At 43.9% G+C, this 20,053-nt stretch overlaps 1 protein-coding gene across 4 annotated transcripts in view; it reads left to right on the forward strand.

Annotated features, from left to right (window-relative positions):
- The window catches only part of MFSD11 (major facilitator superfamily domain containing 11), a 42,714-nt gene extending 24,133 nt beyond the window's left edge, over positions 1 to 18,581 (forward strand). For all 4 annotated transcript variants that reach the window (XM_008971578.6, XM_008971575.5, XM_008971576.5 and 1 more), the window contains exons 10-14: positions 5,740 to 5,805; positions 8,081 to 8,206; positions 14,868 to 15,042; positions 16,277 to 16,412; positions 18,044 to 18,581. In XM_008971578.6, coding sequence (XP_008969826.1) covers positions 5,740 to 5,805; positions 8,081 to 8,206; positions 14,868 to 15,042; positions 16,277 to 16,412; positions 18,044 to 18,208 — 668 coding nt within the window. In that variant the 3' untranslated portion in view covers positions 18,209 to 18,581. The remainder of the gene's footprint in view (positions 1 to 5,739; positions 5,806 to 8,080; positions 8,207 to 14,867; positions 15,043 to 16,276; positions 16,413 to 18,043) is intronic.
- The last annotated feature ends 1,472 nt before the right edge of the window (positions 18,582 to 20,053 follow it).

A 20,053-nucleotide genomic window follows, 5' to 3' on the forward strand; every position in this document is an offset into this window, starting at 1 on the left:
ACTGGCTGGGCGCAGTGGCTCACGCCTGTAATCCCAGCACTTTGGGAGGCCGAGGCGGGCGGATCACGAGGTCAGGAGATCAAGACCATCCTGGCTTACACGGTGAAACCCCATCTCTACTAAAAATACAAAAATTTAGCCAGGCGTGGTGGCGGGTGCCTGTAATCCCAGCTACTTGGGAGGCTGAGGCAGGAGAATGGTGTGAACCCAGGAGGCAGAGCTTGCAGTGAGCCGAGATCACACCACTGCACTCCAGCCTGGGCGACAGAGCTAGACTCCGTCTCAAAAAAAAAAAAAAAAATTCATATACCATATGATTCACCCATTTAATCAATCTAAAGAATCCATTGCAAAGTCAGTAGAATTTATTATATTCAGAGTCGCGTAACCATCACTTTACTCAATTTTAGAGCATTTTCCCTGTGCACTTTAGAGTCACTTCTCATTCCAGCCTCCTAATGCAACCTCCCTAAGGCACTCCCAACTTTCCCCCCTTTCACTACTATTGCAACCATTCCCCTACTTTGTCTATAGATTTGCTTATTCTGGACATTTTATGTAAATAGAATCATACAACATGTGGTCTTTAGTGCCTGGTTTCTTTTAACATAATGGTTTCAAGGCTCATTCATGTCATAATATATTATGAAATTTGAGTCATTCCTATATTTTATGTATTATGAGTTTCAGGGGTCTGTCCTGCAGACCCTGACCCAACAACAGATGAATAAAGTACACTGACACACAGATATTCTGCTTTGCCAGTTTGGCTGAGCATCCGGGCAGCTTACAGACTCCACGCAGAGTGCTGTAAACAGTTGGAGATGGAGACCATCCTGGCTAACACGGTGAAACCCTGTCTCTACTAAAAATACAAAAAAATTAGCCAGGCATAGTGGCGGGCGCCTGTAGTCCCAGGCTGAGGCAGGAGAATGGTGTGAACCGAGGAGGTGGAGCTTGCAGTGAGCCGAGATGGCACCACTGCACTCCAGCCTGGGCGACTGAGCGAGACTCCGTCTCCAAAAAAAAAAAAAAAAAAAAAAAAGCAGCCTTGACCAGCTAGTGAGACTCACATTTATTCAGTAAATATTAATTGACAAAGGCTTGAGTCAACACCACTAGAGGGTAATTGACATCGTGGACTTCCCGAGTAGAAAGCAATTAAGCACCGGTGGGAAATCAAAGGTTAGCCTTAGGACCACAAGAGTAAACAAGCTAATTGGATAAACTCCCCACATTCCTTTTTTTTTTTTTAAACTCCCCACATTCCTTTGTTTCTACTGTAATTTATTTAACTAAGGGGACAAGGCTGCCTTCAGCTAAGTTTATCACTGGAGCTTATGCAAACGCCCCAGGCCTTCCAAGAAGTTTTGCGTCTTATAATTTTCCCCACCATCCTGACTGAACTCCCACAATGAGTAATACATAAAGTTCGTGTACAAGTTTTTGTGTGGATGTGTTTTCAGATCTGTTTGATGCATACCTAGGAATGGTGGAATTGCTGGGTCATGTGGTGTCTGACTGCTTAGCCTGTGGGGGAACTGCCAGATTGTTATACCACTTTACATTTCTACTAGCAGAGGATGAGTTTGCCATGTTTCCACGTGCTTGCAGTTATTTTCTGTTTTTTTTTGTTTTTTTTTTGTTTTTTTTTTTTGAGGTGGAGTATTGCTCTGCCACCCAGGCTGGAGTGCAGTAGCACAATCTCGACTCACTGCAACCTCCACCTCCCAGGTTCAAGTGATTCTCCTGCCTCAGCCTCCCGAGTAGCTGGGATTACAGGTGCATACTACCCCTCCCGGCTAACTGTTATATTTTTTGTAGAGACGGGATTTCACCATGTTGGCCTGGCTGGTCTTGAATTCCTGATCTCAAGTGATCCACCCGCGTCGGCCTCCCAAAGTGCTGGGATTACAGGCGTGAGCGCCCGGCCCTAGTTAGATCCTTTGCCCATTTTTAAATTGGATTCTGTTTTTATTAATGAGTTGTAAGAGTTCTTTATATATTCTAGATAAAAGTTCTATATATATGATTTACAAATATTTTCTCCCATTTTGTTTCAGCAAACGCTCTAGGAAAACAAACAAATGTTTTCTCCCGTTCTATAGATTGACTTTTCATTTTCTTGATAGTATCTTTTGAAGCACAAAACTTAAAAAAAAAAATTCCCCCAACTTTATCGAGGTATAACTTACAAAAATTGTATATATTTATGAGGTACAACATGTTTTTGTTTTTGGTTTTTTTTGAGGCAGAATCTTGCTCTGTCACCCAGGCTGGAGTGCAGTGGCATGATCTCAGCTCACTGCAGCCTCCTCCTCCTGGGTTCAAGCGATTCTGGTGCCTCAGCCTCCCGAGTAGCGGGGATTACAGGGGTATACCACCATGCCCAGCTAATTTTTTTGTATTTTTAATAGAGATGGGATTTTACCATGTTGGCCCGGCTAATCTTGAACTCTGGGCCTCAAGCAATTCGCCTGCCTCCACAAGTGCTGGGATTACAGGCGTGAGCCCTAGCACTCGGCCACGTGTTTTGATATATGTATACATTGTGAAATGATGGTCACACTCAAGCTAGTTAACATATCCATCACCTCACGTAGTTATCTTTTTTTTGCATGTGTAATGAGAACATTTAAGATCTACTTTCCAACCAAATTTCAAGTATACAATAGAGTGTTATTAACTGTCAACACCAAGTTGTACATTAGATCCTCAGCACTCACTCATCTTGCCTAACGAAAACTTTCTACTCTTTAACCAACATCTCCCTATTTCCCCCACCCTCCAGCCCCGGCAACCACTATGCTACTCTCTGCTTCTATGAGTTCAACTTTTTAATATTCCCCATATAAGTAAGATCATGCAGTATTTGTCTTTCTGTGTCTGGCTTATTTCACTTAGCGTAATGCTCTCCAGGTTCATCCACGTTGCCCTAAATGGCAGGATTTCCTTTTGTAAGGCTGAATAATATACCATTGTATATACCACATTTTCTTTATTCATCCATTTAAAGACACTTAGTTGTTTCCATGTCTTTGCTATATAATTAGTACACACACACACACATACATATAATAGTGCTGTAATGAACATGGAAGTGCAGCTATCACTTTGAGATACTGCTTTCATTTCCTTTGGATATATGCCCAGAGGTAGAATTGCTGGATCATAACATGTTTTTAGTTTTTTGAAGACCTTCCATATTGTTTTCCATATTCGCTGTACCAATTTACATCCTCACCAGTAGCGTACAAGGGTTGTCTTTCCTCCACATCCTCACCAACACTTGTTACCTTTTGTCTTTTTGATAATAGCCATCCCAACAGGTGTGAGGGGATGTCTTACTGTGGCTTTGATAAAGTTTTTAATTTTGATGTAGTCAATTTGTTTAGTTTTTCTTCTGTTGTGTGTGCTTTTGATGTCCTAAGATTTTGCTTCACCCCAGGTCCTGAAAATTTACTCCTATATTTTCTTCTAAAAGTTTTTTTTAGTTTTAGCTCTTACATTTAGGTCTGTGATTCATTTTCAGTTAATTTTTACATATGGTTTGAGATAGGAATCTAGCTTTATTCTTTTGCATGTCAATATCCTGTTGTAGTCGCGCCATTTGCTGAAAAGTCTGTTTTTTTGTCACTCTTGTCAAAAATCAATTGACTGTAGATATAAACATTTATCTCTAGATAGATAGATATATTCTTATGCCAGTACCATGCTGTGTTGATTCCTGTATGTTTTGAAATTGGAAAGTGTGAATCCTCCAACTTTGTTACTTTTCAATATTATTTTGGCTATTGTGGGTCCCTTGAATTTCCATTTTTTTTTTTTTTTTTTTTTTGAGACATGGTGTTGCTCTGCCGCCCAGGGTGGAGTACAGTGGCGTGATCAGAGCTCACTGCAGCCTCAACCTCCCAGGCTCAAGCGATCCTCCCATCTTAGCCTTCCAAGTAGCTGGGACTATAGGCGTGCACCACCATGCCTGGCTAATTTTTGTAGTGTTTTGTAGAGACAGGATTTCGCCATGTTGCCCAAGCTGGTCTTGGCTCAAGCGATTCTCCCAAGTCAGCCTCCCAAATTGTTGGGATTATAGGCATGAGCCACCAGGTCTGGCCATGAATTTTAGGATCAATCTATTTCTGCAAATAGATTGATGGGTTTTTTTAATAGACTTTATTTTTGAGATCATTTTATGTTCATAGCAAAACTGGGCAGAAAGTAGAGTTCCCATGTGGCCCCTATACCGCATGTATGGAACTTCCCTCTGTTATTAATGTTCCCCACCAGAGCACATTTGTTATAATGAGCCTACACTGACATGTTGTTATCACCTAAAGACCATGGTTTACGTTAGGATTCACTCTTGGTGTGGTACCTTTTATGGGTTTGTACAAATATATAATGACATGCATACATCATAATAGGATCATACTAGATAATCTTTTAGAATTTCTTTTTGTTAGCTAAGTCTTCTGATTTTTCTAAAATGAACATGTGGCCAGGAGTGATGGCTCACGTCTATGATCCTAGCACTTTGGGAGGCCGAGGTGGGTGGATCACCTGAGGTCAGGAGTTCGAGACCAGCCTGGCCAACATGGCAGAACCCCTTCTCTACTAAAAGTACAAAATAATTAACCGGGCATGGTGGTGTGGGCCTATAATCCCAGCTACTCAAGAGGCTGAGGCAGGAGAATCGCTTGAACCCTAGAGGGGGAGGCTGCAGTGAGCCAAGATCGCGCCACTCTACTCCAGCCTGGGTGACAAAGTGAGACTCTGTCTCAAAAAAAAAAAAAAAAAGAGAGAAACCTAAATAAATAAATAAAATGAACATGCTTTGCTAGTAGTTTTTTAAGTTAAAAGTATTGTTTTAAACTTTGCACTGGTTGTGTATTTTTTTCCTGGAAATACTTGAAAATGATTGGTACAAAACGTCTTCTTATATTTATTCTTAGTATAGTTCAGTGAAATTAGAGAAAAAAGTATCCTTTCTTACATATGGAGAGATTTAGGCCAGTGTTTGTGACTTAGGTAAGTTTCGTGGCCAGCAGATATATCACAATTAAAATCTGGATCCACTGTTAGTTTTGTGTACTAGAGTAGTGGTCCTTAAATTATGAAATGTGAATAGGTTCCAAAAAAGTCAGTTAAATGCAGAGTTTTTAGAAATGCATTATCCATTGCAGATTTCAACTAAATAAACAGTGTAAAAACAAACATTAAAGTGACTAGAAACAAATATGCACAATGCAAGTTTCAGTCCTCAGAGCTACAGAGTCAGAATGTTGGGAAGTGGTGCCCAGCTTCTGTATGGCAAAAAAGCTGCCCTGTGATTCTGATCTTGAGTCCAGTCTTAAAGCTGCTCCATGATAATTCTTTAGGGAAGTCAGTGCTTTGCTGATTGTTGACTCTCTCAAGAGCCTAACGGTTAATCATGCCTTTTGAAGTACTTTGTTGTTTTGTTTGATTCTATTTTTTTCCCTCCTTTTCATGTTTTTGTTATAAGAGCTGGAAAATGTGCTGAGGAAATGCATCTGTAGAATGTATTTAAGCACTTGAAATAAATGTTTTATTTATAGGGCAAATTTAGTTCATGCCTTAAGCATTTTAATCTGAAAGTTCTATCCCAAAGTGTTCGTTTACTGGCATTATTGACAAGGGGTGTTTTGGTTGAAGGAATGTTTTAGAATGTTTGTTTTATTAACTAAAATCTAATTAAGTACTCTTAAATTTTTTTGTTTACAGAAAAGTCTTTTAAGTTATGCGTCACCAAGGAGATGCTCCTTCTTAGTATTACAACTGCTTATACAGGTAATGGAATTACTGTTCTTATTTTCTCTTGCTGCATAATGACAATAAGGAGTTGAAAATGAGCCACGTTATTATTTCTCACAATTCTGTGCAGTGACTGGGCTCAGTGAATGGTTCTTCTCATGGTGTCACTTGGGGTCTCTTGTGGCTGGTTTCCTTCACGTGTCGCCTTCACTGTGGTCAGATGAAAGGCTGAGTATCTCTCTTTTTGTGTAGTCTCAGAGCTGCTCTCCATCTACACGACCCCCTCCATAAGATCACCTTGTGATCCGGCAGGATAGCCAGACACCTTAGTTAATGGACTGATGGCTCCAAAAAAGGCAACAGGAAAGAATACCAGAACTTCTTAAAGCTCAGGCTTCAGTCTAGCCCAGCATCACTTCTACTGGATTCTGTTGGTGATGGCAAATCACAGGGTTGGCCCAAATTCAGTGTGGAAGGATTCCACACAAGGTTCAGAAAAACCAGGACACATGGCTCTTTGGGACCAGTGGTTTTAGGCAACGCAGAGTGCTACAGAAAATAACCATGAAGAAATCTGTAACTTTATATGGATTAAAATCATTTCTGGACAGGTGCAGTGGCTCACACCTGTAATCCCAGCACTTTGGGAGGCTGAGGTGGGTGGATTGCTTGAGCCCAGGAGTTCAAGACCAGCCTGGGCAACATGGCGAAACCCCATCTCTACTAAAAATACAAAAAATTAGCAGAGTATGGTGGTGCATGCCTGTAGCCCCAGCCACTCAGGAGGCCGAGGTGGGAGGATCACCTGAGCTCAGTAAGTCAAGGTTGCATGATCCGAGATGGCACCACTATACTCCAGCCTGGGCCACGGGAGTAAAAAAAAAAAAATCATTTCTAATGAAATAGAAGCATGTCATAATGTGGTATGATAACAGGCGGGGTACCCTTAAGTCAAGAATGATAAAGAAATTTGTTTTCTTTTAAAAAATGCTGTAATTTGCTAGTTAATCTTTTCCTTTTATGTGCCTCATAGATACAACATATTTTTAGGTGAAATAGAATAAACATTAAACATCTTTAAAATTCACAGTTAAGGTTTTGTAGCATTAGGGAATCAAGGTCCCCTACTGATTTACTCTAATTTTTTAATCTTTGGAATTTTCTTTTCCTAGAAGAAGGGGTTTAATTAAAACATTATGGTGCTTTTAAGACACATTATATAGTATGTATTGGCTTTCCATTACAGTAAGAATATAATTGAATAGGGGCTGGGCACAGTGGCTCATGTCTGTAATCCCAGCACTTTGGGAGGCCGAGGTGGATGGATCACCTGGGGTCAGGAGTTCGAGACCAGCCTGGCCAAAACGGTGAAACCCTGTCTCTACTAAAAATACATAAATTACCCGGGTGTGGTGGTGCACGCCTGTAATCCCAGCTACATGGGAGGCTGAGGCAAGGAGAATTGCTTGAACCTGGGAGGCAGAGGTTGCAGTGAGTTGAGATAGCGCCACTGCACTCCAGCCTGGGCAACAGAGCAAGACTCTCTCTCAAAAAAAAAAAAAAAAAAGAATGTTTCTGTTTCTTTGGAAAGCTACTAACAAGGTTAATGAGCACGTTAGGCTTCACTGTTACAAAGTTACGTTAATTATCACCTCTGCCCATCTCCGCCTGCATGGAGAGTGATAGGTTTTAACATAAGGATATCTGTTCATTTGAGTTGTATACTTTTATCTGAAATATATGGCAGATGCCGTCTTTTGGTATCTTAATTTTAGCTGCTATAACAAATTTCCATAGACTGAGTGGCTTAAACAACAGACACTTAATTTCTCACAGTTCTGGAGGCTGGGAAGTCTGAGAGCAGGATGCCACCATGCGCAGCTTGTGGTGCAGGCTGTTCCTGGTTGTAGACAGCTGCCTTCTTGCTGTGTCCTCCTGTGGCAGAGAGCAGACAGGAAGCAAGCTTTTTGTTGTCTCTATTTATAAGGGCACTAATCACATCACGAGGGCTCCACCCTCATGGCCTAATTGCCTCCAAAAGGCCCGATCTCCAAATACCATCATGTTTTGGGGAATTTGAGTTTCAATATGTGAATTTGGGGAGGACACAAACATTTAGTCCATAGCATGAAGCTAATTCATTTCATCAGTTACATCACATTATGCTCTGCTTGGGGATTAATATTTCAGTCTCTGTGAGTTTTATGTGTTTTACTACGCAAGTATTCTTTCGTCAGATACTACTAGATGGGAAGATAAACAAAAATGTGAATATATAAATTACATCTGATTTTTTTTTTTTTAACTAAAGGTCTGGAATTAACTTTCTTCTCTGGTGTATATGGAACCTGTATTGGTGCTACAAATAAATTTGGAGCAGAAGAGAAAAGCCTTATTGGACTTTCTGGCATTTTCATCGGCATTGGAGAAATTTTAGGTTGGTTTTAAAAAAAAGCGTTTGCATTAAAAATATCAGTTTATTATAGGTAAAATAGAAATTTTAAGTGTGCTTCACCTTTGTCCTTGAATTTCTGTTTTTTCTACTTATTTTTACCCAAACGTGTGTTTTTATTTTTCTATTATTGCTATTCTTTTTTTTTTTTTTTTTTTTTTTCCGAGACAGAGTCTCGCTCTGTCACCGAGGCTAGAGTTGGAGTGCAGTGGTGGGATCTCAGCTCACTGCAAGCTCTGCCTCCTGGGTTCACACCATTCTTCTGCCTCAGCCTCCCGAGTAGCTGGGCCTACAGGCGCCCACCACCACTCCTGGCTATTTTTGTTTTTGTATTTTAAGTAGAGACGGGGTTTCACCATGTTAGCCAGGATGGTCTCGATCTCCTGACCTCATGATCCGCCCGCCTCGGCCTCCCAAAGTGCTGGGATTACAGGTGTGAGCCACCATGCCTGGCCTATTATTGCTATTCTAATATAACTAAATTATAAAACATTTGCAAAATAATTCACAGATGGAAACCCTGTGTAAGAAAACATACAATGTCTCCCGACTTTTCCTCTTAAAATATTTAGAAAGTCTTGGAATTCCTGACTCTGGTTCTCTGATTCCCTGTCACCAACTGGGTGTCCAACAGCTCAATCCTGTTCTAACACTTAACTCTCCAGAGTTAGTGTCAGATTCCACAGGTTTAAGGGTTCAGTCCTACAGACAGACAGTCTGGGTCCATAGGCCTCTCAGGCATACCTCTCTGACTTGGGTACAAATTTGGAGGTTCCCACAGCCCTCTTCCCCCTTCATGTTTGATAATTTGCTAGAGCAACTCACAGAACTCAGGAAAATGCTGTCCTGACTATTAAGAGTTTATTATAAAGGATACAGATGAGCGGCCTGATGAGGAGGTGCAAAGGGTGGGGTCTGAAAGGGTCCCTAAGTGCAGGAGCCTCTGTCTCCATGGATTTTGGGCTCACCACTCCAGAAGCTCCTCCAACCCTGTTTAGGGGGATTTATGGAGATCCTGTTACATAGGCATGCTTGATTAAATCATTGGCCACATGGCTGGGTGCAGTGGCTCATTCACTGGGAGGCCGAGGTGGGAAGATCACTTGAGCCCAGGAGTTCGAGATCAGCCTGGACAACATAAGGAGACCCTGTCTCTAACAGCAACAAAAAAACAATCATTGGCCATTGGTGATTGATTTAATCTCCAGCCTTCCCTCCCTGAAGTGGGAGTGAAAGGGGCCTGGAAGTTCTAGCCCTCAGGGCTTGGTCTTTCTGGGAACCAGCCTCATCCTAAAGCTCTATCCTAGGCCAACCCCTCTCTCCCCAAGAGTTGCCCCCTTAGCGTAAACTTCGGTATGGTTGAAAGTGGCTCTTTCTGAATAACTAATGTCCCTCATATCACTGAGGAAATTCCAGGCCTTTTAGGATTTCTGTGCCAAGAACTAGCAGCAAACACCAAATATATATTTTTATTATGCTCCACTAGTTATTCTTTGTTCAACAAAGATTTGTTCAGCACTTGCAGTATATTGAATATTGTGTTAGATATGAGGAACTTCAATAAAGATTTATTGTAATCTGTCATGTCAACAAAATAGACAAAAATACCTGCCCATATAGAGCTTATATTCTTGAGGAAGAATACAGACAATAAAAACAGAAACCTTTGTATGTCAGACAGTGGTAAGCACCATGGGTAAAGCGGACTTCGGAGGGTTTGTTTGTTTTTGCTTTTTGGCCCCTGCCTTATTGCCAACACCTGGAGCAGGACAAGGTCTATATTGGGCATCCAATAAATGCGTTAAATGTGTTGAATGAATAATGAGAACATGGTTTCAGCAGAACTTAGTAACCAGTTGCGTGGTGGTGTGAGGAGAGATGTCTAGAATGATGACCAGGTTGATCAGAGTAACCTGGGCAGAGAGAATGCTGTAGGAGATGGGGTTTGAGGAAATCTGCTGAATGGGATTTTGAACACCTGTAAGTACCAGAGAGGCACCCAAGTAGAGAAGTGTCCAGTGGGAAATGCAGGCTGATGCTCAGGAGGGACTCGTGGGCTGGAGATTAATGTTGGGAGTTATGGATATGTAAATGGCGGGCGAAGCTGAGCCATGGTGAGTCAGTGCAGGGTAGTCTTCTCTGGTAAGTGCTTGTTTAGTGTCTGCCTGTAGACTACCTGGGAAGAAACTCACTTTCTGTAGGCAACCTGCTTTTTTGAAAAAAATAATTTCAAATTGATAAGAAATTGCGAAAATAGGCCAGGCACAGTGCTCACGCCTATAATTCTAGCACTTTGGGGAGCTGAGGTGGGCAGATCGCTTGAGTTCAGGAGTTTGAGACCAGCCTGGGCAACATGGCAAAACCCCATCTCTACAAAAAAAGTACAAAAAAATTAGCCAGGTGTAGTGGCGTATGCCTGTATTCCCAGCTACTTGGGAGGCTGAAGTGGGAGGTTGCAGTGAATCCAGATCACACCACTGCACTCCAGCCTGGGCCACAGAGCAAGATTCTGTCTCAAAAAAACCAAAAAACCAAAACAAAAAAAGAAATTGCAAAAATAAAAATAGTACAAGGAACATCTGAATATCCTTTAACAGGATTCATCTATTGTTAACACTCTACCTTAGTAACTTTTTTTTTTTTTTTTTTTAAGGACAGAGTCTTGCTCTGTTACCCAGGCTGGGGTGCAGTGGCTTGATCTTGGCTCACTACAACCTTCGCCGCTGGGGTTCAAGCAATTCTTCTGCCTCAGCCTCCCAAGTAGCTGGGACTACAGGCAACCGCTACCACGCCTGGCTAATTTTTGTATTTTTAGTAGAGATGGGGTTTCACCATGTTGGCCAGGCTGGTCTCAATCTCCTGACCTCTTGATCCACCCACCTCGGCCTCCCAAAGTGCTGGAATTACAGGCATGAGCCACTGCACCTGGCCCTCCTGTCAGTATTTTTGAGCTTTGTTCTTAGATGTAGTTCATTTAATTGAAAACAGCATACCTTTTAAGATTTGTTGGGCAGGACTGGAGCATTACTCAGTCTAGGGCTAATTATTTCCTGCTTCTAAGGGAAGACCCTTCTGTGTGCTCCACCCAGTTCCTGTGAATCATAAGCTTTTAAGTGGCTGGTGGGACCAGACACTATACCCAGCTGAGGGCGGGGCCCTAATACCGCTAATCCTCTTGGCTGGTTCTTTCCCAGACTTCTGCTAATTTGCTCACTTTATGTACTGATCAGTCCTCAGCTGAAGACTCAGGGGGACTGTCTGCAGCTCTCTGGAATTGTTTTTCTGTGTAGCTTTCCTTTCTGATACCGTTGTCTGTGAACTCTGGTCACCCTGATATCCCTAGAGTCACATCCCCGTCTCTTCAATCCATGGGGGCTGCTGGCCTCCGCCTGGGTTCTTTCTCCCTCTGCTGCCTACTCTTGAGAGGAACTGCCAGATATTTTCCAGAGTGGCTGTACCAGCAATGTGTGAGTGATTCCGTTTTTCTGAATCCTTGCCAGCACTTGGTGTTATCACTATTTTTGATGTTAGCGATTGTGATAGATGTGTAGTCATGTTTCATTGTGGTTTTACTTTTCTGTCTTTAATGGGTAATGATGTTGAGCATCTTTTCATGTGTGTATTTACCCTCTATATCTTCTTTGGTGACATGTATGTGCATATCTTTTTTTTTTTTTTTATTGATCATTCTTGGGTGTTTCTCGCAGAGGGGGATTTGGCAGGGTCATAGGACAATAGTGGAGGGAAGGTCAGCAGATAAACAAGTGAACGAAGGTCTCTGGTTTTCCTAGGCAGAGGTCCCTGCGGCCTTCCTCAGTGTTTGTGTCCCTGGGTACTTGAGATTAGGGAGTGGTGATGACTCTTAAGGAGCATGCTGCCTTCAAGCATCTGTTCAACAAAGCACATCTTGCACCGCCCTTAATCCATTTAACCCTGAGTGGACACAGCACATGTTTCAGAGAGCACAGGGTTGGCAGTAAGGTCACAGATCAACAGGATCCCAAGGCAGAAGAATTTTTCTTAGTACAGAACAAAATGAAAAGTCTGCCATGTATACTTCTTTCTACACAGACACGGGAACCATCCGATTTCTCAATCTTTTCCCCACCTTTCCCCCCTTTCTATTCCACAAAACCGCCATTGTCATCATGGCCCGTTCTCAATGAGCTGTTGGGTACACCTCCCAGATGGGGTGGTGGCCTGGCAGAGGGGCTCCTCACTTCCCAGTAGGGGCGGCTGGGCAGAGGTGCCCCTCACGTCCCGGACGGGGCGGCTGGCCGGGCGGGGGGCTGACCCCCCCACCTCCCTCCCGGACGGGGCAGCTGGCCGGGCAGAGGGGCTCCTCACTTCCCAATAGGGGCGGCCGGGCAGAGGCGCCCCTCACCTCCCGGACGGGGCGGCTGGCCGGGCGGGGGGCTGACCCCCCCACCTCCCTCCCGGACGGGGCGGCTGACCCGGCAGGGGGCTGACCCCCCACCTCCCTCCCCGACGGGGCAGCTGCCGTGCGGAGGGGCTCCTCACTTCCCAGACGGGGTGGCTGCCGGGCGGAGGGGCTCCTCACTTCTCAGACGGGGCAGTTGCCAGGCAGAGGGTCTCCTCACTTCTCAGATGGGGCAGCCAGGCAGAGACGCTCCTCACATCCCAGATGGGGCGGTGGGGCAGAGGCGGTCCCCACATCTCAGACGATGGGCGGCCGGGCAGAGACGCTCCTCACTTCCTAGATGTGATGGCGGCCGGGAAGAGGCGCTCCTCACTTCCTAGATGGGATGGCGGCCGGGCAGAGACGCTCCTCACTTTCCGGACTGGGCAGCCAGGCAGAGGGGCTTCTCACATCCCAGACGATGGGCGGCCAGGCAGAGACGCTCCTCACTTCCCAGATGGGGTGGCGGCCGGGCAGAGGCTGCAATCTCGGCATTTTGGGAGGCCAAGGCAGGCGGCTGGGAGGTGGAGGTTGTAGCGAGCCGAGATCACGCCACTGCACTCCAGCCTGGGCACCATTGAGCACTGAGTGAACAAGACTCCGTCTGCAATCCCGGCACCTCGGGAGGCCGAGGCTGGCGGATCACTCGCGGTTAGGAGCTGGAGACCGGCCCGGCCAACACAGCGAAACCCCGTCTCCACCAAAAAAATACGAAAACCAGTCAGGTGTGGCGGCGCGCGCCTGCAATCGCAGGCACTCAGCAGGCTTGTATGTGCATATCTTTTGCCCATTTTCTAGGCAGGGTTTTTTTGTTTTGTTTTGTTTTTACTGTTAACCTTCACTTTTTAAATTTTTTTTTTTCCAGACGGAGTCTCGCTCAGTCGCCAGGCTGGAGTGCAGTGGCGCAATCTTGGCTCATTGCAACCTCCACCTCCTGGGTTCAAGCAATTCTCCTGCTTCAGCCTCCTGAGTAGCTGGGACTACAGGCGCACGCCACCACGCCCAGCTAATTTTTGTAATTTTAGTAGAGACAGGGTTTCACCATGTTGGTCAGGATGGTCTTGATCTCTTGACCTCGTGATCTGCCCACCTTGACCTCCCAAAGTGCTGGGATTACAGGCGTGAGCCACCGCGCCCAGCAACTTTCTGAATTTTTTAAAATTATTTTTTTATTTTTTTGAGACAGAGTCTCGCTCTGTCACCCGTGCTGGAGTGCAATGACATGATCTCGGTTCACTGCAACATCTGCCCCCTGGGTTCAAGTGATTCTCCTGCCTCCGCCTCTTAAGTAGCTGGGACTACAGGCATGTGGCACCACACCTGGCTAATTTTTATATTTTTACTAGAGACAGGGTTTCACCATGTTGGCCAGGCTGGTCTCAAACTCCTGACCTCGGGTGATCTGCCCGCCTTGGCCTCCCAAAGGGCTGGGATTACAGGTGTAAGCCACCGTACCTGGCCCACTTTTAAAAATATATATATACAATTTTTTCTTTCTTTTTTTAAAAAAGACAGCGTCTTGCTATGTTGCTGAGGCTGGTTTGGAACTCCTGGCCTCAAGCAATTCTCCCACCTTGGCCTCCCAAAGTGCTGGGATTACAGGCATGAGACCCTGCACCCAGCCATCCTTCACTTTTGATATATAGGTTTGCTGGTATCGATTTCTGGGGTAGAAATCACTTAAAAATTATAAAGGTCTTCCTTTCAGTTACAGAGTTCTCTTCTCACTGTTGAGGATTCTCCTCTCAGCTTTTGAGACATCCTAGCTGTTCTGGCTGCTGACTCTTCCTAGGCCTCTCCGACTCCCCTTCGGAGCTCACACATAATTCTCAGAATCCATAGTGACTGCCTTTCAGTGTGATACCTTGGCTTGTTTGGCTATGATTGCAACAAAAACGTGGTCATAATGACAAGTTGTGTCCTTATTTTATTTCTGTTATAAGCTACAGGTCAAAGGGGATAGCTTGCGGGGTACAATAATTCACAGAGAAGAAATACAAGAATGTTCCTGGATAGAAATGCAAGTCATTTTGATACCTTACTTTTTTGTTCTAATAGTTGATGCTTGGTCATCATTATCATTGTCTGCAAGTGCTGAGGTGTTGGGTTTTTTGAAGAAATTTAACAAGTGAGAATGTTTATTCCTTGGCTCCTTGGTGGTAGCTCAGGCCTGGGTGTGTGATGTTTCGGCAACATTAGTGACGTTTCTGCCATCTTGACTTATAGGTGGAAGCCTCTTCGGCCTGCTGAGCAAGAACAATCGTTTTGGTAGAAATCCAGTTGTGCTGTTGGGCATCCTGGTGCACTTCATAGCTTTTTATCTAATATTTCTCAACATGCCTGGAGATGCCCCGATTGCTCCTGTTAAAGGAACTGACAGCAGTGCTTACATCAAATCCAGGTATAGTGGCTGTCATTTCTCTAGTCGCTTGAGGACGGGTGGGAGGTAACGGATGGCTAGATACTGAAAGTGGAGCAGTTAATCCTCTTCAGAGAGCCTGGTGTCTCTCTAAGGTCATCTGTCAAGTGTTCATGGAGTCAGACTGAGTTTAAATAGGAATCCTTAGAGAATCCTAAGTTATTTTTGTAATAGTTGGTTTTAACCTTTTCCCCCACTAAATCTTTTTCTTGATCCTTGAAGGAGCACATAAGTATCTGATTTGCATTTTTTATCTCTGCTTCTTAAGCAGTGAACTATCCAGACATTAGGGCCTGGAGGAAGAACAAAAAGGAGCGAGGGAGAACCTGGCAACCGGGGAGGCCATTCAGTCCTTCCAGAGCAGTTTATATAACGTTTGAGGATATCGGTTTAGTGCACTCAACTCTCAAGTTCATTATAAACGCAGACATTTATGTCCAGCTCCACAAATCCAAGGGGAGCCCAGCCCAAAAAACTGTACAAACTGAGTATATCGCATCTGAAAATCTGAAACTTTTCAAGGGCCAACATGATGCTCAAAGGGAAGTGTTATTAGAACATTTCAGGTTACAGATTTTCAGATTAAAAATACCTAACTGGTCAGTGTAATGCAGATGTTCCAAAATCTGAAAAGAAAATTTGAAACACTTCTGGTCTTGATAAGGGATACTCAACCTGCATTTTCTTCACAAATGGTTGAGACCAGAGTTTGTTAGAATGTAAAGGTGTGTGCATTTGAGCACAAATTCTTACTTTGTAAATTCTAGTCTTTATGTTTTATTTTTATTTATTTATTTATTTATTTTGAGACAGAGTCTCACTCTGTCTGCCAGCCTAGAATGCAAGTGGCGTGATCTCCGCTCGCTGCAACCTCCACCTCCGGGGTTCAAGTGATTCTCGTGTCTCAGCCTCCTGAGTAGCTGGGATTACAGGCACGCGCCACTATGCCCAGCTAATTTTTATATTTTTAGTAGAGATGGGGTTTTGCCATGTTGGCCAGGCTGGTCTCAAACTCCTGTCTTCAAGTGATCCGCCCACCTCAGCCTTCCAAAGTGCTGGGATTCCAGGCGTGAGCCACCGCACCAGCTTTGTCTTTATTTTTGTTTCATAGTGTTTAAAACTTGCAGGTAGAATTCTTTTGTGGGTGGGTTGCTTGTATATTTTAAATGGCTCTAGCAGATATTGCTCATACTAAATTGATTTTTATTTTCTTCAGCAAAGAAGTTGCCATTCTCTGCAGTTTTCTGTTGGGCCTTGGAGACAGCTGCTTTAATACCCAGCTGCTTAGTATCTTGGGCTTTCTGTATTCTGAAGACAGCGCCCCAGCATTTGCCATCTTCAAGTTTGTTCAGGTAACCTCTTCAGATTGTGATTGTGTTTGACATAGGGCTCTTTCCTTTGTGTATTGCCTTGTTTTCCTTGATTACTTGTATTGTGGTTTTAATTTTTATTTATTTATTTTTATTTTTTTGATAGAGTCTCTCTCTGTCACTCAGGCTGGAGTGCAGTAGCGCAATCTTGACTCCCTGCAACCTCCGCCTCCCGGGTTCAAGCAATTCTCCTGCCTTAGCCTCCTGAGTAGCTGAGATTACAGGTGCACACCACCACGCCTGGCTAATTTTTGTATTTTTTTTTCTTTTTAGCAGAGGCAGGGTTTCACCACGTTGGTTAGGCTGGTCTCAAACTTCTGACCTCAGGTGATCCACCTGCCTTGGCCTCCCAAAGTGCTGGGGATTATATGCGTGAGCCACCGCGCCCAGTCTATTTTTTTATTTTATTTTTTTTTAAAGACAAAGTCGGCCCGCCGCGGCTCACACTTGTAATCCCAGCACTTTGGGAGGCCAAGGTGGGTGGATCACGAGGTCACAAGATGGAGACCATCCTGGCTAACACGGTGAAACCCTGTCTCTACTAAAAATACAAAAAAATTAGCCGGGCGTGGTGGCATGTGCCTGTAGTCCCAGCTACTTGGGTGGCTGAGGCAGGAGAATGGTGTGAACCCGGGAGGCGGAGCTTGTGGTGAGCCCAGATCTTGCCACTGCACTTCAGCCTGGGCCACAGAGCCAGACTCCGTCTCAAAAAAAAAAAAAAAAGACAGTCTCACTCTGTAGTCCAGACTGGAGTGCAGTGGCACGATCTTGGCTCAGTGCAATCTCTGCCTCCCAAGTAGGTGGGATTACAGGAGTGCGCTACCACGTTCAGCTAAGTTTTTATATTTTTAGTAGAGATGAGGTTTTGCCATTTTGGCCAGGCTGGTCACAAACTACTGGCCTCAAGTGATCCACCCGCTTGGGCCCCACAAAGTGCTGGGATTATAAACATGAGCCACCGCCCCGGCTATATTGTGTTTCTTATTTTATTTTATTTTTTTGTTTCCTCTTTTTTTTGCTTTTGTCTTGTATTGTGTTTTTTAAATGAAAGTTGGGGACATCCTTTAAGAGGATTTATGACTAGAATTAGGAAGCAATGAGCAGTAAGATTTTTTGTATAACAGATTTTATGTTCTGGTCTCTATGGCTCTGATTAGAGATTTCCTTCCTTAGATACCAGAATTCTATTCATTTGTAATACAGACAAGTGTATTTCTTAGTCTGTACATTCTTGTTACTCCAGTTTTCCACAAAATGCTATTTTTGTTTCATTTTATTTTATTTTGTAGAGATGGGGTCTTGCTATGTTGTGCAGGCTGGTCTTGAACTCCTGGGCTCAAGCATTTCTCCCACCTTGGCCTCCCAAAATGTTGGGTGGCATGAACCCCCACACCTGGCCAAAATGCTATTTTAAATACCAGGAACTGTGGCAGGAGTTTATGGTGCATGTTTATGAGTCAGTGACTAAGGAAGTCATACCTTGATGCAGAAAGAATAGAAAGCACTGTGAGTTCCAGGTGTCCTTGGGGCAGGATAGGAGTGGGGCTAGGGGCTAACTGTGGCTCACTGTGGCCCCCAGTGTGCCCGTTGTGATTTGTTTTGTTTGTTCTTAGTCTATTTGCGCAGCCGTGGCATTTTTCTACAGCAACTACCTTCTCCTTCACTGGCAACTCCTGGTCATGGTGATATTTGGGTTTTTTGGAACAATTTCTTTCTTCACTGTGGAATGGGAAGCTGCCGCCTTTGTAGCCCGCGGCTCTGACTACCGAAGTATCTGATCTGGTGTCCGTGAGGGGACACGTATGACCTGAGAAACACAGCTGGACACAGAGCTTGGTGGAAGAAGTCGCCTTTGATCTTCACTGTATATTGGGGGATGTTCAGTATGGAAAATCAAGGGATTAAGACTGTTAAATCAGCCAGAGTTGGTGTTCAAGTTTACAGATATGAGTTATTTAAAGCAAGTAGAATAAGGGAAAGCTGTTCTGTCAACTGTAATTGTTCAAAGATGTTGTTTTTCATTTCATCTATCTCAATTCTTATAATCATGTTATAGAATGTAAATGTTTTCTTCTCTCTCCTGCTCTTGTTGGAAGATCCTGCCTTGATTTAGAATACTAGGCCATATGTCATATAAATATTTTTTCTGGATATGGAGTATGTTTTGCTATGTAATAATGGGAAGCATATGTCATTCCCCATATGTGTTGGAGAATGACATTTAAATAAATAGCAAAGCTGGGTGTGGTGGTGCACCCCTATACTCCCAGCTGTTGGGGAGGCTGAGACAGAAGGATCACTTCAGCCCAGGAGATTGAGGCTGCGGTGAGCTATGATCACACCACTGCACTCCAGGCTGGGCAACAGAGTGAGACCCTGTCTTGAAAATAATAATAGGCTGGTCGCAGTGGCTCATGCCTGTAATCCCAACACTTTGGGAGGCTGAGGTGGGTGGATCACCTGAGGTCAGGAGTTTTGAGACCAGCCTGGCCAACATGGTGAAACCTCATCTCTACTAAAAATACAAAAATGTGTTGGGTTTGGTGTTGCATGCCTGTCATCCTAGCTACTAGGGAGGCTGAGGTAAGAGAATTTGCTTGAACCTGGGAGGCAGAGGTTGCAGTGAGCCGACATCGTGCCATTGCACTCCAGCCTGGGTGACAAGAGTGAAACTCCATCTCAAAAAAAAGAAAAAGAAAAGAAAATAATAATGATAATTTTTTAAAATAATGAAAAATAAATAACAAGATGCTGAAATGAAATCTTGATTTTGAAAAGATGTCTTCCTCTGTAAATGTTTCATTTGATAAGTTTTCTTACCTTGTAGCTCATAGCAAGGAGTGGCCAGTTAAGTATTGTGAAATAAGGTAAAAATTGTCGTAAGTCTTTTTTAAAATTTATTTATTTTTTGTTTATTTATTTAGAGACGGAGTCTCACTCTGTCGCCTAGGCAAGAGTGCAGTGGCGCGATCTCAGCTCACTGCAACCTCTGCCTCCCGGGTTCAAGCAATTCTCATTCTTTAGCCTCCCAACTAGCTAGGATTACAGGCATGTGCCACCACACCTGGCTAATTTTTGTATTTTTAGTAGAGATGGGGTTTCACCATGTTGGCCAGGCTGGTCTCAATCTCCTGACCTCAGGTGATCCACCCGCCTCGGCCTCCCAAAGTGCTGGGATTACAGGGATGAGCCACCATGCCCGGTCCTTTAAGTCTTAAGAACAGGGATCTAACATCTGTAACAACAAAAACATTGAAAAAGACAAACATATTTACTGAGGGAGGACTTTTGCTAGCAATTTTCCTGGAAGATGCAATGCAGAAACCCCCAAACAAACCTGGAATGAGATCTGAGCTGCGTCATCAGGCCAGTGTCACACCGTCATTTATGTGTCCTCCTCGAGCAGTGCAAGTCTATCATCCTGCGTGCGGGAATGGAACATAACTATTTGGGGAGATGTTGAAATGGAAGTGTTAGCTTCCCTCCATAAGAGCTCACTTAAATTTTTTTTTTAAATTGAAATCAAATCCAGAAACCATAAAAATGTCCCATTTTAAAGTGTACATTCACAAGGTTGCATAACCACCACAATGATCTAATTCCAGGACATTTTATCACCCCAA

The sequence above is a fragment of the Pan paniscus genome, chromosome 19, assembly GCF_029289425.2.
Source record: "Pan paniscus chromosome 19, NHGRI_mPanPan1-v2.0_pri, whole genome shotgun sequence".
Lineage (NCBI taxonomy): Eukaryota > Metazoa > Chordata > Mammalia > Primates > Hominidae > Pan > Pan paniscus.